Source organism: Pelobates fuscus, chromosome 4, assembly GCF_036172605.1.
Source record: "Pelobates fuscus isolate aPelFus1 chromosome 4, aPelFus1.pri, whole genome shotgun sequence".
Taxonomy (NCBI): domain Eukaryota; kingdom Metazoa; phylum Chordata; class Amphibia; order Anura; family Pelobatidae; genus Pelobates; species Pelobates fuscus.
In genome coordinates, this window is record NC_086320.1 from 205231263 (window position 1) to 205247460 (window position 16198).

At 38.9% G+C, this 16198-nt stretch overlaps 1 protein-coding gene across 2 annotated transcripts in view; it reads right to left on the minus strand.

The window, feature by feature from the left end:
• Window positions 1-16198, minus strand: part of ELP2 (elongator acetyltransferase complex subunit 2) — a 162159-nt gene that overhangs the window by 125191 nt on the left and 20770 nt on the right. For both annotated transcript variants that reach the window (XM_063451860.1, XM_063451861.1), the window contains exon 7: window positions 15717-15783. In XM_063451860.1, coding sequence (XP_063307930.1) covers window positions 15717-15783 — 67 coding nt within the window. The remainder of the gene's footprint in view (window positions 1-15716; window positions 15784-16198) is intronic.

Below are 16198 nucleotides of genomic sequence, written 5' to 3' on the forward strand. Positions count from 1 at the left end.
AATGGATGCAGTGTGTGTGTGTGTATATAATGAATGCAGAATGTGTGTGTGTATATATAATGAATGCCAGTGTAAACTGGGTGTTGGGAGTGCATTTTTATTATTTAAAATAAAAAAACTAATATTTTAATATAATTATTTTAATATTATTTAAATGATTCATATTTGTTTAATTATAATTTTTTAAGCGCCCCTCCCTGCGTGTTGCCTGGCCAGGGAGGGGGGCTGTAACATTCCCTGGTAGTCCAGTGGGTGGGCCGGAGCGAGCTGTTACTTACCTTTACAGCCGCTCCGGTCAGCTCCCCAGTTCAGCTCACACTGCAAGTCTTGCGGTCTGCGTGCCACGCGGAGCATTGCCACAGTAACCCGTGGCAACACTCTGACAGCCGCGTGTCTCGCGAGACTTACACTGGGAGCTGCACGGAGCGGCTGTAAAGGTAAGTAACAGCTCGCCCCGGCCCCCAACAGGACCGCCAGGCTTGTAATGAGCCCGGCGGTCCTGGTCTGTATTATGGCACTGTAAGTTGCCAGACAGTGCCATAATACAGACAGTGACTCGAGTATAAGCCGAGGGGGGCTTTTACAGCACAAAAAATGTGCCAAAAAAAATCAGCTTATACTCGAGTATATACGGTATATATACTTGGATATATATGATCTAAGTATATACATATACAAACATGCATACACATACACTATGTCTCTAAGTGTATTTTAATATTAATATATAATATTAAAATACACTTATTATTTTACATATTTATATAGTTTAATTTTATATATATGTATATATATATATAAATAATAAAAATTATATATACATGAGTAATTTCATTCTGTCTTGATTATATATCTCAAATACAAGTAGAACAAAATTATAAAAATTTTACAAAATTACATACACACAATATATACCTAGCATGTTTAGGTGAGTGCAACCATCCCCCCATGTTTCCTATATATATTTGGGAGTCTAGCCAACTCCTTGGTTCTGCACCCCTCCCTGTTACAGATGCCTCATCTCAGGTCCCTATTTAGCCTTGTACTGCAGAGAGCCTCAGATGGAATATTTTCCCAAGTAAGTGGTTAATCTCATAAGAGCAGACATTAGACTGTGAGAGTAGGACCTGCCAAAGATGGGGTACATTGATGTTGTGGCAGGCTTATGCAATGTATGATCATATAATGTAACTAAATCCCCATTTTTTTTGCCTAGATTAGGTGTTTTTAAAAAAAAACTTTTACAAACTAATAAAATCTGTCAATATTGAAGTTGCTGTTTAGTAGATAGGAGAGTGCGCTGGATCTTGTGTATTTATTGTATAATATGGCCCCCAGCAGCACCCCATTTAAGCATGTTTAGGTGAGTGCAACCATCCCCCCATGTTTCCTATATATATTTGGGAGTCTAGCCAACTCCTTGGTTCTGCACCCCTCCCTGTTACAGATGCCTCATCTCAGGTCCCTATTTAGCCTTGTACTGCAGAGAGCCTCAGATGGAATATTTTCCCAAGTAAGTGGTTAATCTCATAAGAGCAGACATTAGACTGTGAGAGTAGGACCTGCCAAAGATGGGGTACATTGACGTTGTGGCAGGCTTATGCAATGTATGATCATATAATGTAACTAAATCCCCATTTTTTTTGCCTAGATTAGGTGTTTTTAAAAAAAACTTTTACAAACTAATAAAATCTGTCAACATTGAAGTTGCTGTTTAGTAGATAGGAGAGTGCGCTGGATCTTGTGTATTTATTGTATAATATGGCCCCCAGCAGCACCCCATTTAAGCATGTTTAGGTGAGTGCAACCATCCCCCCATGTTTCCTATATATATTTGGGAGTCTAGCCAACTCCTTGGTTCTGCACCCCTCCCTGTTACAGATGCCTCATCTCAGGTCCCTATTTAGCCTTGTACTGCAGAGAGCCTCAGATGGAATATTTTCCCAAGTAAGTGGTTAATCTCATAAGAGCAGACATTAGGCTGTGAGAGTAGGACCTGCCAAAGATGGGGTACATTGACGTTGTGGCAGGCTTATGCAATGTATGATCATATAATGTAACTAAATCCCCATTTTTTTTGCCTAGATTAGGTGTTTTTAAAAAAAACTTTTACAAACTAATAAAATCTGTCAACATTGAAGTTGCTGTTTAGTAGATAGGAGAGTGCGCTGGATCTTGTGTATTTATTGTATATATATATATATATATATATATATAGTGACAGAGTGTTGGGGATGGTGGTCAGGGGTGTATATCTGGCACCCAGACTTTTGCACAGCCACTATCCGGACATGTGGGTAAGCACATGCAGCCCCAGGGAAAGTTAAGTTTAACCCCTTAAGGACTGAGCCAAATGTACACGTTGTGAACAAAACGGAACGTAAACAAAACCTGGCATTTGCGCTATATGTCTGTCCAACCGTAATTCACCTCTTTCATATTAAATGCACCCCCCCTTATTATATATAATTTTATTCAGGGGAAACAGGGCTTTCATTTAATATCAAATATTTAGCTATGAAACATAATTTAATATGAAAAAAATGGGAGAAAATAAGAAATGTTATTTATTTTAGTTCTACGTGACATTTTAACTGTCAATGTCATAATACTGTTTGCTTTTACTGCAATAAAATACACATATTTGTATTCAGCAAAGTCTCACGTGTAAAACAGTACCCCCTATGTACAGGTTTTATGGTGTTTTGGGAAGTTTCAGGGTCAAATATAGCACGTTACATTTGAAATTGAAATTCGCCATATTGGTTACGTTGCCTTTGGGACTGTATAGTAGCCCAGGAATAAAATGTACACCCATAATGGCACACCATTTGCAATAGTAGACAACCCAAGGTATTGCAAATGGGGTATGTCCAGTCTTTTTTAGTAGCCATTTGGTCACAAACACTGGCCAAAGTTAGCGTTAGTATTTGTTTGTGTGTGAAAAATTCAATAAAACGCCAATTTTGGCCAGTGTTTGTGACTAAGTGGCTACTAAAAAAGACTGGACATACCCCGTTTGCAATACCTTGGGTTGTCTACTATTGCAAATGGTGTGCCATTATGGGTGTCAATTTTATTCCTGGGCTACTATACAGTCCCAACGTAACCAATATGGCGAATTTTAATGTGAAAAAAAATTAAACAAGCCTTATATTTGACACTGTAACTTTTGAAAACACCATAAAGCCTGTACATGAGGGGTACTGTTGTACTCGGGAGACTTCGCTGAACACATATTTGTGTTTCAAAACAGTAAAAAGTATCGCAGCAATAATGTCGTCCGTGTAAGTGCTGTTTGTGCGTGAAACTTTTACTGGCGATATCATCGTTGTAATACATTTTACTGTTTTGAAACACTAATATTTGTGTTTAGCGAAGTCTCCCAAGTAGAACAGTACCCCCCATGTACAGGTTTTATGGTGTCTTGGAAAGTTATAGGGTTAAACATAGTGCTAGCAAATTAAATTCCCTTTACTTTCAGCATGGGTTGTCAGGCAGGTCCTGCTAATTGTAATTAATTAAGATACCTAATTATGTAAAAATATTACATAAATATATGTGTAGAATTAATATATGTATATATATATGTATATATATATATATATATATATATATATATATATATATATAATTGTTTTTAAATATTTGTATTTATATATAGGTATATATATAGTGATATATACGTATATATTTAAATATATATTAATATCACAATACAGTAAGAACGAAATAACATCTATATATTTTTTAATTATTTATTTTTAATTATTTTATTTTTTAACGTATTTACATATTTTTTTATATTATATATAAATATATATAACAATAATTATATATATATATATATATATATTTAATCAGTATCAGTCTACGTGTAATTTGATATTAATATATAATTATATATATATTAATAGTAAAATACACCTAGACATTGTATGTGTGTGTGTATATATATATATATATATATATATATATATATATATATATATATATATCTATATATACATATATATACATACATACACACACACACACACACACACACACACACACAAACATATGCATACTTAGATCATATATATAATATATATATGATCTAAGTATATCATCTTTTTTATTTATTTTTTTACACTGATTTAATTTAATTTTATTTGAATTCAGCCAGCAGGGGGACTAACTGTCATTACAGTTAGTCCGCCTGCTGGCAATGCCTCAGCCAGCTAATCCGGCCATGTGATTGTGAGGTCCTCGCAAGGACCTCACTCTCACATGGCAGGGGGGGCCCCCAGGAGGACGGACGTGCCGCGGGGGGCTCCCTGGGAGTCCCCCCAACCACGATCGCCGGCGTGGGATCGCCGGCGACGGGGTAAGTTAAAAAAAAAACGGAGAGCGTACTATTGCGCCCGGCGGTGTTTAGAGCCGGTTAAAATAGGGTGTAATAGTACGCCCTTCGGTCTTAAGGGGTTAAATGTAGGGTTTTTTTCCCTCTGTTATTTTGGTCCCTGGGGTGGAGTATTCGGAAGAGCAGGGTGGGCCGATTCTCCACCCACTGTCAGAGTGGTTGTGCATGAGTCCAGCCCAGGTTTTCTAAGGAGTTCTGGCTCACTGCCTAACGAGGTCATTAGCCTCAACTGTAGGGGCTGTGAGTAGCTATATAACTGCAGTTAAAGCAGGGTGGAGGGAGGGAAGTGTTTTGAGGAGAAAGAAAGTGTTTTGTGGAGAAAGAAGGTATGCTGTTTATTGTATCCTGTTACTTCTTAACAACAGAAAATAAACAGGCAAGAGGCCTTTTTGAAACTGGACTTTTTCTTGACCTGGTTTTCTTACCCCAGAGGGCTGTGCAGTTGCCAAATGATCCTGGACAAACACACACAGGAAAGTAAGTTTGTCACATATGGTGGAGAATGCGGGCACTGCACTGAAGAAGCCTGTGGGTATTAACTGGAAGCCAAACAAGCCTGGAGGAATATGGAGGAAGTTGTGAAAGTTTTGTTGCAAACTACAGCGGCACAGCAAAAGGCTACAGCCGTACAGCAGGAAAATATTACAGCCCTACAGCAACTGGTAATTACGCAAAAGGCCAACACAGATGCTATGATCCAGCAGGTTATGGCAGCCCAAGCTGATGCAAACCGCCTGCTCAGGGAGGAGCAACATCAGGCCACCAGTAAGATACAGGCTTTGACCAAGGGACTGACCAGAGTCTCGGATGGGACGCAGTCCGAGGTTAAAATGATCAGAGCCAGACGTTACCTGCAGAAGATGACACCTACAGATGATGTGGAAGCATACCTGCTAGCTTTTGAGAGGACAGCTGAGAGAGAAGGGTGGCCGGTGAGTGAGTGGGCGGGCAAGCACACTGGCACCTTTTCTTATTGGAGAACCTCAGAAGGTTTTCTACGACCTGGAACCAGCACAGGCAGGGGTCTACTCCAAACTGAAGGCCGAGATCCTTGCACAACTTGGTGTGACTATGGCAGTTCGTGCCCAAAGATTTCATGCCTGGACTTTCAACCAAGAGAAACCTATCCGCTCCCAGATGTTTGACCTGATACATCTTGCTAGAAAGTGGTTACAACCAGAAATAAATACAGCAAGCCACATCATGGAACTTCTTGTGATGGACAGATTCCTGCGGGGCTTGCCTGCTTCACTGCGTCGATGGGTCAGTCAGAGTGATCCACAATCAGCCGATGAGTTAATTGGTTTGGTGGAAAAATATGTTGCTGCGGATGACAGACAGTGGCTTAGCAACAAAGTCTATGCAGAGAGTTAAGACTCCAGCTGCTGAAAGACCTGGTACGATTTTTCAAGGTTTCAGAGACACAGAGGAACAAGAGACATATTCTCAGAGACCCCATAGCCTTTGCCTAGAAATGTTAATCCTGGAAAAGGATCTGAACCTGGACATAAAGCTAGAGACTGTCCCTTGATTAATGAACCTATGCAATGCAATATTATTAATCAGGATGTACAATTGTCTTGTTTGCTGACTTATATGGAATCTGCTGTTGCCAACTGTAGTCACAATCCGCAGATATGTTCCATAAGGGTGAATGGGAAAGAGGTTAGAGCTCTATTAGACTCCGGAAGTATGGCGACATTGATAACAAAATGCCTTGTACCTGTAGCCTTTCTGGTACTGTTAATCATAGAGTGGGGGTGGTGGATAAATTGGCTTATGATGTAGTGTTGGGAAGGGATTTCCCCCAATTTTTAGACTTGTGGGAGTCTCCAGGAAAAGTAGCTCATGATTGTATAGCAAATGATGATGATTCTGGAAATGTGTTCCCTTTTTCTGACATAGAATGGGAAGGACTAGGCATAAGACCAGAGAAGGCTGAAGCCTCAAGTCACAGGCCAGCTTTAGTAGGAGATGACCCGGGCCACGATAGTCAGAAGTCCGATAACGATCAGGATCAAGGCATTAAGTTACCTGAATTAGAAGTCAGTCCTGTTAACTTCAGGAAAGCACAATGGGAAGACCCCACTCTTGCAGAGGCCCGTAAAAATATCCAGGTTTCTGATGATCCAGTACAACTAGATAGAGCACCTTCTTGTCCTTACTTTGAGGTACTGAATGATTTGATTTATAGAGTAGAGTAAAAAGGGGTGGATCTTGTAAAGCAACTACTTGTTCCTAAGCCCTTCAGACATACAGTCCTAAATCTTGCACACAGCCATATACTGGGGGGACATTTAGGCATAGAAAAGACAAAAGAAAGTGTCTTACATAGGTTTTATTGGTCTGGGGTATTTGCTTCAGTTGCAAATTATTGTTCTTCTTGTCCTGAATGCCAACATACCGCAGTCCTCTGGTACCATTGCCTATAATAGAAATACCTTTTGAGAGGATTGCAATGGACTTGGTAGGTCCTCTGGTAAAGTCTGCAAGGGGGCATCAGTATATATTGGTGATTTTGGATTATGCTACCAAGTACCCGGAAGCAGTACCCCTACGTAAAACGTCTGCAAAGTCAATAGCGAAAGAACTCATGCTCATGTTTAGCCGGGTGGGCATACCAAAAGAAATTTTGACAGATCATGGTACACCATTTATGTCTAAAGTTACAAAGGAGTTATGCAAACTACTTCAAATTAAACATCTTAGGACCTCTGTTTATCATACCCAGACAGACGTACTGGTAGAACGGTTTAACAAGACCTTAAAAAGTATGTTAAGGAAAGCAATTGACAAGGATGGTAAGAATTGGGATTGCTTACTACCCTATCTAATGTTCTCCATAAGGCAGGTGCCACAAGCTTCCACGTGCTTCTCTCCTTTTGAGCTTCTATATGCCCATCATCTCAGAGGTCTGCTAGATATAGCAAAATAAACCTGGAAACAGGAGTCCAATTCGTACCGTAGTGTAATTGAGCACATAGCTCAAATGCAAGATAGGATGGCGGCTGTCATGCCAATAGTTAAAGAACATATGCAGAAAGCCCAAGAGGCCCAGAAAAACAGTTATAATAAAAATGCCAGACAGAGTTTTTCACCCAGGAGACAGGGTACTTGTTTTGGTCCCTACAGTAGAAAATAAATTTCTAGCATCATGGCATCATGGCATGGCCCATATGAGGTTATTGAACAGGTTGGGGAAGTTAATTATAAAGTGAGACAACCCAATAGGAGAAAGCCTGAGCAAATCTACTTCAATTGTCACTAATAGGACTGGTAGTGAACTTGCCAGACACACAGGAAACAGGAAGTGAGGGACTTCATTGGTAGAAACAAGGATGTATTTTCTGTAGTTCCAGGCAAGACTAACGTTATCAAGCATGATATTGTTACAGAACCAGGGGTGAAGATAAGTCTTAAACCATACAGAATTCCAGAAGCACAGAAAGAGGCTGTATCTGCTGAAATTAAGAAAATGTTAGATCTTGATATTATTGAGGAATCACAAAGTGAGTGGAGTGGAGTGAGTGGAATAGCCCTATAGTATTGGTGCCAAAACGTGACGGCTCGTTAAGATTTTGTAATGATTTTCGTAAATTAAATAGTGTGTCCAAGTTTGATGCTTATCCAATGCCTAGGGTTGATGAACTAATAGAGAGACTGGGTAAGGCTCGGTACCTGACTACTTTAGACCTGACGAAGGGTTATTGGCAAGTACCTCTTACAGACAGAGCAAAAGAAAAAAGACAGCTTTTTGACATCAGGGGGATTATTTCAATACAAGGTGCTACCATTTGGGTTACATGGGGCCCCTGCCACTTTTCAAAGACTGATTTATAGGATTTTGAAGCCTCACAGCCGTTATTCGGCCGCATACTTAGATGACATAGTCATTCACAGTTCTGACTGGGCTTCATATCTTCCCAAAGTGCCGGCAGTACTGGCTAGCTAGTTTAACTGCTAACCCAACTAAGTGTACTATAGGTTTTGAAGAGGCAAAATATCTGGGTTATTCGATTGGGAGAGGGCTAGTTAAGCATCAAGCAGCAAAAGTGAAGGCCATACAAAATTGGCCACACCCCCTCACTAAAAAGCAAGTCAGGACGTTCTTAGGACTTATTGGGTATTACAGGCGATTTATTCCTGATTTTGCTACATTAGCAGCTCCTTTAACGGATCTCACAAAAGGAAAAGCCCCACTAGTGGTGAAGTGGTCATTAGAGGCAGAAACATCTTTGTAAATTTGAAAGAGGCTTTGTGCACCCAACCAGTTCTGGTAACCCCGGATTTCACTAAAGAGCTTATTGTCCAAACCGATGCATCAGAGATTGGGTTCGGGGCGGTTCTGTCTCAGGAAATTCAGGGTGAAGAACACCCAGTGTTTTATTTAAGTAGGAAGCTGACTCCTGCTGAGAAAAAATATTCTATAGTGGAAAAAGAATGCCTTGCCATAAAATGGGCCTTAGACTCATTAAAATATCTGCTGGGTAGAAAATTTAGGTTGGTCACAGACCATGCTCCCTTAACCTGGATGAGTCAAAACAAAGATGATAATGCCAGGGTGACAAGGTGGTCCCTCAGTTTACAACCATTTAATTTTACAGTTGAACATAGGCCGGGTTCTAAACATGGAAATGCTGAGACAGTTTGTCACGAGAAAATTTGTGTTCTGTGGTCGCTCACCCCACTAGGTCTGAGCTGGGGGGGGAGAATATGTGACAGAGTGTTGGGGATGGTGGTCGGGGGTGTATATCTGGCACCCAGACTTTTGCACAGCCACTATCCTGACATGTGGGTAAGCACATGCAGCCCCAGGGAAAGTTAAGTTTAAATGTAGGTTTTTTTCCCTCTGTTGTTATTTGGGTCCCTGGGGTGGAGTATTCGGAAGAGCAGGGTGGGCCGATTCTCCACCCACTGTCAGAGTGGTTGTGCATGAGTCCAGCCCAGGTTTTCTAAGGAGTTCTGGCTCACTGCCTAACGAGGTCATTAGCCTCAACTGTAGGGGCTGTGAGCAGCTATATAACTGCAGTTAAAGCAGGGTGGAGGGAGGTGTTTTGAGGAGAAATAAGGTTTGCTGTTTATTGTATCCTGTTACTTCTTAACAACAGAAAAAAAAAAGGCCAGAGTCCTTTTTGAAACTGGACTTTGTCTTGACCTGGTTTTCTTACCCTAGAGGGCTGTGCAGTTGCCAAAAGATCCTAGACAAACACACACAGTAAAGTAAGTTTGTCACTATATATATATATATATATATATATATATATATATATATTTATTATGGATTATTTTTTCTATATTTAAGTTGATATTTGGTCCCTGGATTATTTTTTCTACATTTAAATATATATATATATATACATATACACATACACACATACACACACACACACACACACACACACACACTTGAATTCTACTTATTATATTTATGTAATATTTTTACATAATTAAGTAATTTTTATTAATTAGGATGTGAGGGACCTGCCTGACAAACAGGCAGAAAGTCCACAGAATTTTGTTCGCAGGCCCAATATTAAACCCTGTAACTTTCCAAGACAACACAACACCTGTACATTGGGGGGGTACTGTTTTACTCTGGAGACTTCGCCGAACACAAAAAGTGTTTCAAAACAGTAAAATGTATCACAATGATGAGATCGTCAGTGAAAGTGCAATTTTTTTGCATTTTTCACACACAAACGGCACTTTCACAGACGATATCATTGTTGTGACACTTTTACGGTTTTTAAACACTAATATTTCTGTTCAGCAAAGTCTCCCGAGTATAACAGTGTCCCTCATGTACAGGTTTTATGGGGTTTTCAAAAGTTACAGAGTGAAATATAAGGCTTGCATTTCCGTTTTTTTCACATTCAAATTTGCCAGATTGGTTATGTTGCCTTTGAGACTGTATGGTAGCCCAGGAATGAGAATTACCCCCATGATAGCATGGGGGTAATTCTCATTCCTGGGCTACCATACAGGCTACCATCCCAAAAACAGTACAAACCAAAGATAGGTATAGTTTAAAAAACATATACCACCGGGGGCGCCACAATCACACACGTGTGGATATATTTTTAAATATATCCACACGTGTGTGATTGTGGCGACCACGTGTGGATATATTTAAAAATATATCCACACGTGTGTGATTGTGGCGCCCCCGGTGGTATATGTTTTTAAACTATACCTATCTTTGGTTTGTACTGTTTTTGGGACTGGGAGTGATCCCTTATTGTGGAGTGGCTAGCCTGCACTATACTATGCACTTTTCTTCCCACTTACTGCCCCTTTTTTAAAGTTCTTCAGGTGACTATAGTGTCCCTTTAAATTATGTGTCATATATAAATATGGCAAAAGCCCTGTTTCAAGAGAAAATCCACCTGTGTAGAGGGGTCCAAAAGTTAGGATCCGTCCCACTGGTGGAAGTACACCTAGTTGGACACTCCAGAAGTGGCCTGGGGCATAACCCCTACTCAACAAGGAAAACAAAAATACTCAAAAAGTTGGAAAGATCCAAACTAGCAGAGTATGACCTGGAGTATAAAGTTAATAGATAGATATATAAATGTAAATATAAATATAAAGGTACTTCAGTCAGTATAGTAAATAGTTAGATAGCATAGGAATGAGTAGAAAAGTCTATATAGTGCAATCAAGCCTTAATGGCTCACCTCCCAAAAATCCTAGTAATATACACCTTCCTACTAATCTCTTAAATAGCGACTGACTCGAGACTTTAATAAACAGTGCATAGGGTCAAGTCTAGTAGCTCTGAGCGTGTAGGGTAGGTAAATGTCATTAAACTAACATAAGTATCTAGGAGACTGGTCACTATAAAAAGCCTGAATAGTTGTAAAAGTGCCGTGTGAATAGGGATGGCGCTAGTGTAGCTAAAATCCTGTAAATGCACAACCTAGAACACAATAATCAGCCATTACAGAAGACATGACAGGCTTAATGGGACATATGACTGCTATTCGCTAGAATAGTGAACGTGCTAGCACCTGTAAGGGATTGGTAATGACCCTTTCAATAGTAGTGCAGTTGACTGTAACACTAAACAGACAATTACTAATAATAGTGATGCAGAGAGCAGTACTTATTCCGTCCCAGACTGAACAGTGTCAGAATGAACCTTGGCAAAAAGGTAGTGACCAGTTGAGAGGTGAAAAAGAGTAGGAAATTAGAGTGACTCTATGTGCAGAACCATACTTAGGATGTTGGTTACCTGCACATAGTGATAGATAGCCCTAGTGAAAAAAATAGAAAGGAGTTAGAGCCCGACGCGCGTTTCGGTGCTTACTGTGGTGCACCTTCGTCAGGGGCTGACAGGAGACTGATTCCTAGTCTCCTTTTATACGTATTCAAGTAACACCTTCTTAAGGTCGGTCCTATCAGAGGCCGGTATTTTGAGCATTTAGGCGTCAAAATTCTGTGTATTCATTATGATAATGAGCTGAACGGTATCTACCAATCTCGTTAGTCTTGCTCTGACGTCGCTCACAGCTCATATTAACCCTTAGAGTGCCGTGGTTTCTGGTACTCGGACCCGTGTAGTTGATGTTGGAATGCACTGAATACATATTGTAACAAGGAATGCTTTTATAGATACAACTGAAGGATACACATAATTGTATCGTTTTGAATCAACTTGTAAGGATTCTCCGACGGGTAAATACTGTGCTGAGAGCTACAAGCCGTTCAGATGAAACTAGTGACTAGTTTGGTACTGGGCTAAGAGAGGGTACATTTTAGTTAAGAGGATCGAATACCTCTTTGAAAAAATTGACCCTTTGAGTGCCAAGCTTAAGTTTAGCACTCTTAGTGCCCGTCTTGCGTACAGCAATATTGACGCTTTGTCTCTTATAGTATCAAAAATCATGATATCGATAGTGATTGTGGGTATCACATACTATTCTAGTTATATATTAATTTATGCTTTGATTGTAATCGCTTAAGTACAGTGAATGTTGCAATGTAAACTAACCATTTAATTGCCTAAATGTCTACTATCTTCTATAAACGCTTGCTAGATCCTACTAGCAATAGATAGTGTAAATAAAGACTTAGGCCTAGACTAATGTCTTGAGATCATGTTTCGTCTAAATAACTGATACAAAGGACATGTGCTTTTAGGGCTAGTGGTAAGGCATATAGGTGAGGCTATCGCTACGCTAACGTTGAGTTCTTATGGCTTACTCGTATAGCATATATTTATTCGCAAGATCGATGTCGAAGTGTACATTAGTCTCAGCATTCACCTTGTGTTATACAGCGACATAGTACTCCAATGAAAGAACAAAGTAATAAAGGAATATTTACATAAGGGAACTAGAATGCTACCGTAGGAGTAATTAGGTCTTACTAGAATGGCACTCATTAGGTTCAAACTTAGCCTAAAAATTATATAGTGAATTGGTGGAAAAGGTGTCGAAAGAAAATCAACAATACTTAGATCATAGGAACAACCTTAGTTACTGCTATACGTGTTACCCAAGGAAAGGTAGTGCATCTATGCTAGAAGCTATGAACATATTTACAAAATATACAGAATTTACAATGTATTAAATTGCTAGAAAATATATAGCGTGCTAGAGATAAATTAGGTGGAGTCTGAGGAATCATTAAGATAGACATTGAAGGGTTCATAGGACGGAGTGTAAGCTGAACAGGCAGTGGAATGTACTTTCCAACTGGATGCAGATAAATTTACACTGATTGTGCTCAGATAAAGGAGGTATATGAAAAACCTTCATTTAGTCCTGATGGGGAAAGAGTTTTTAATGTATAAATCCAAAAGCTCTCCCTCTGTAATAGTTTAATGTCTATGTCTCCCTTCCTGAACCAAATGATATATAATAAGCGTGAGTGCATTTAATACGAAAGAAGTGAATTCTGGTGGAACAGACATATAGCACAAATTCAAAGTTTTGTTTAAGTTTTTTTGTTTTTTTATCACAACTGGTACAACTGCCTCAGTCCTTAAGGGGTTAAAGGGACACTATAGTCAGCAGAACAACTACAGTGTATTGTAATTGTTTTGGTGAGTATAATCATTCCCTTCAGGCTTTTTGCAATGTTTACATTACAGCCTAGCGATACCTCCACTGGCCACTCCTCAGATGGCTACTAAAGGTGCATCCTGGAGCAGTGCTGCACAGTGGGCAGCACTGGCATTCAGTGTCTCCACCCTCTACATGCAAACATGAACTCTATGAGGAGATGCTGATGAGCCAGGCATGTGTTTGGCTCCTCTCTGACACACCTCTTTGGAAATCTCAGCCGATTCAATGCTTTTCTAAGGTAAAGCATGGTAATTGGCTTTGAACAACACTTCTGATGAGGTCATCCAAGCAGGCAGATGTGGGTCAGAGTCAGCAGCAGTAGACTGGAATAAAGGTAAGATTTTTTATATATTTAGAGGGTGTCATGGAGACTATATGGTGTTTTAACACTATAGGGTCAGTAATAGAGGTTTGTGTTCCTAACCCTATAGTGTTAATTAAGGGCATGGGAGAACAAAATGGAGGCTATTGAGATCCAGCACAACAAAAATGTCAATAAATATAAAAAGATATGTCATGTCTATTTACAGCTGAAAATTAAGCAAAAATAAATAAAAATGTAGTTTCTCTAATATAACTATTAACTAAGCATGCTTAATATTAATGTGTTTAGACCAAAACAGTCCCTAAGAGAGCAAAAGTAAAAAAATAAATACAGGTTTAATTATACCATAAAGAATGTGAGGTTTACGGATAAAACCAAAAGGAGCTTGAAGTGACTTGAAGATCTAGCAAATAGTGGAAAGAAGAGAGAAAAAAAAATGTCCTACTTACTTAAAACTCAGCTGTAAAACTACATTCCAAATAAAGTCTATGGTGCAATGGGGAAGTTAACTCCAGCTAAGGAAACCTCCACAGTGGAAAAAGAACATCTAATCACGTTAGGTTCTACTATTGAGAAAGTCATCATCCTCCCTACTACAGAATCATGAAAGTACAATGGAATACACAGCAAAATCATTCCTCATCCTATGCCACCTAGTCTCAACCTGCATTCGCCTGTAATTTAGCTTCCGTGACACGCTCTCCTGACACCCACACTTTTACAGTTATTCACCAAAATGAATAATCAAAGTGAATTTAAAGTGAATTTCAAATTCAAGGGCAAAACAGCTGAACTAGAAAAAAATCCGTAAGCCAGTTATGCTTTCCGGTCAGCTACTTTGGCCTTCAATTTGAAATTCACTTTGAATTCTCACTTTGGTGAATATCCCTGTCTGTTTCTCTATGAACAAAAAATGAACATTGCACCTACTTTTCATAAATGTAAATAAGAACTGTACAGCGGTGTAGTTAAAACGGTTTCAGTTCTTAGACCTGTATAGTACATTATTGTAGTATTAGAAGAAAAAAAAAATCAACTTAAGTGCAATAAAAGGCATTTTCTGTTGATCAATTTCTATTCTTCTAATTAGATCATCAACCAAACCAAGTAGCCATATGATCTATAGTTTAGTTAATTTGTTTGGAAACACGAATTGTGATAAGCTAGCATTACCGCAAAGCACATTGTTATGCATTACTTCAATAAGTCAATAGAAAGCCAATTGAAAAGAATAATTCAAATATGCGCACATTCGGCACATTGCTTATGGATCCAGCAATATTTGTGAAATGCATTAGTGGATATATTTAATTAGGAGACAGTGCTGTGCAGCAATTTATTGTAGAAGAAAAAAAAAAGTTTTACTGAAAGCACAATGTAAGGTCTAGGACGTGCAGATAAATCTCACTATTGGCAAATAAATAGTTTTTTCAGATGTAACTGTAGTGGATGCAGATGCAGGGGTTTGGCAGCAAACAAATTTCAAAAGCAACTGCCTAAGCACGAAAACCACTTAATGAAACACCTCTGGTGTATTGTCTCACAATCAGCAAGACATTGCCTTTTTCCAACAGACATCACTGGTGATGGCTGGGGGATTTGACAAAACTTGACATGGATCTCAGCCTTTTGTCAATCGGAGTCGAAATACAGATGACATGTCTCTTGACTATGTTTAAATTTCAGAGAAATTCCAACACAGTCAATGTAAATATTTCATAAAGATTTGTCTTTGTGAAATACTCATTTTTAATATTAAACATGTCAATATCAAGCATTTTGTGTTTCTTCAAAATGTCTTACTGCCACATAAATAGTGGCCCGTAAAATGCAATACCAAATTACCTACTCATACATTTCTAATTTTGTTAAATTTTTCTACATTATTTTCAACATCTGCATTAAAATTGCATACCACTAATGGCCCATTCCACGCCTCTCACCCAATCTTCATGTCCATGAAGGACGTGTACCTTCTGAAACTAGAAATAAAACCGTGTTACGACTGATATTTGGTTATAACAATAATAAAGAAAAAAGATCATCTGGCACAAATTAAAAATACACATATAATACTTTGAAAAATAATTATGTGAGCGGTTTGTCCTAAACCATATGATGGACCAAAACATGTTAAAAGATGTAAACCTAAAAAAAAAAAAAAAAATATGTAGCTCTAGTTTTGTTTATGCTTGTGGGGAAATTCACAATAATTAGTTGTGGCTTAGTTTATCACTTATCTTCGTCTTCTGTTTTTTTTTTTTTGGGGGGGGGGGGGGGGGGGGGGTTGCTGCCAACATGTAGCTATGGATATACAGTAATTATCACCAAACGAACACCAAGTGGCTTGAAATAAATCAATTATTCTTCATTTCCGGACACATACAGTACCTTGCA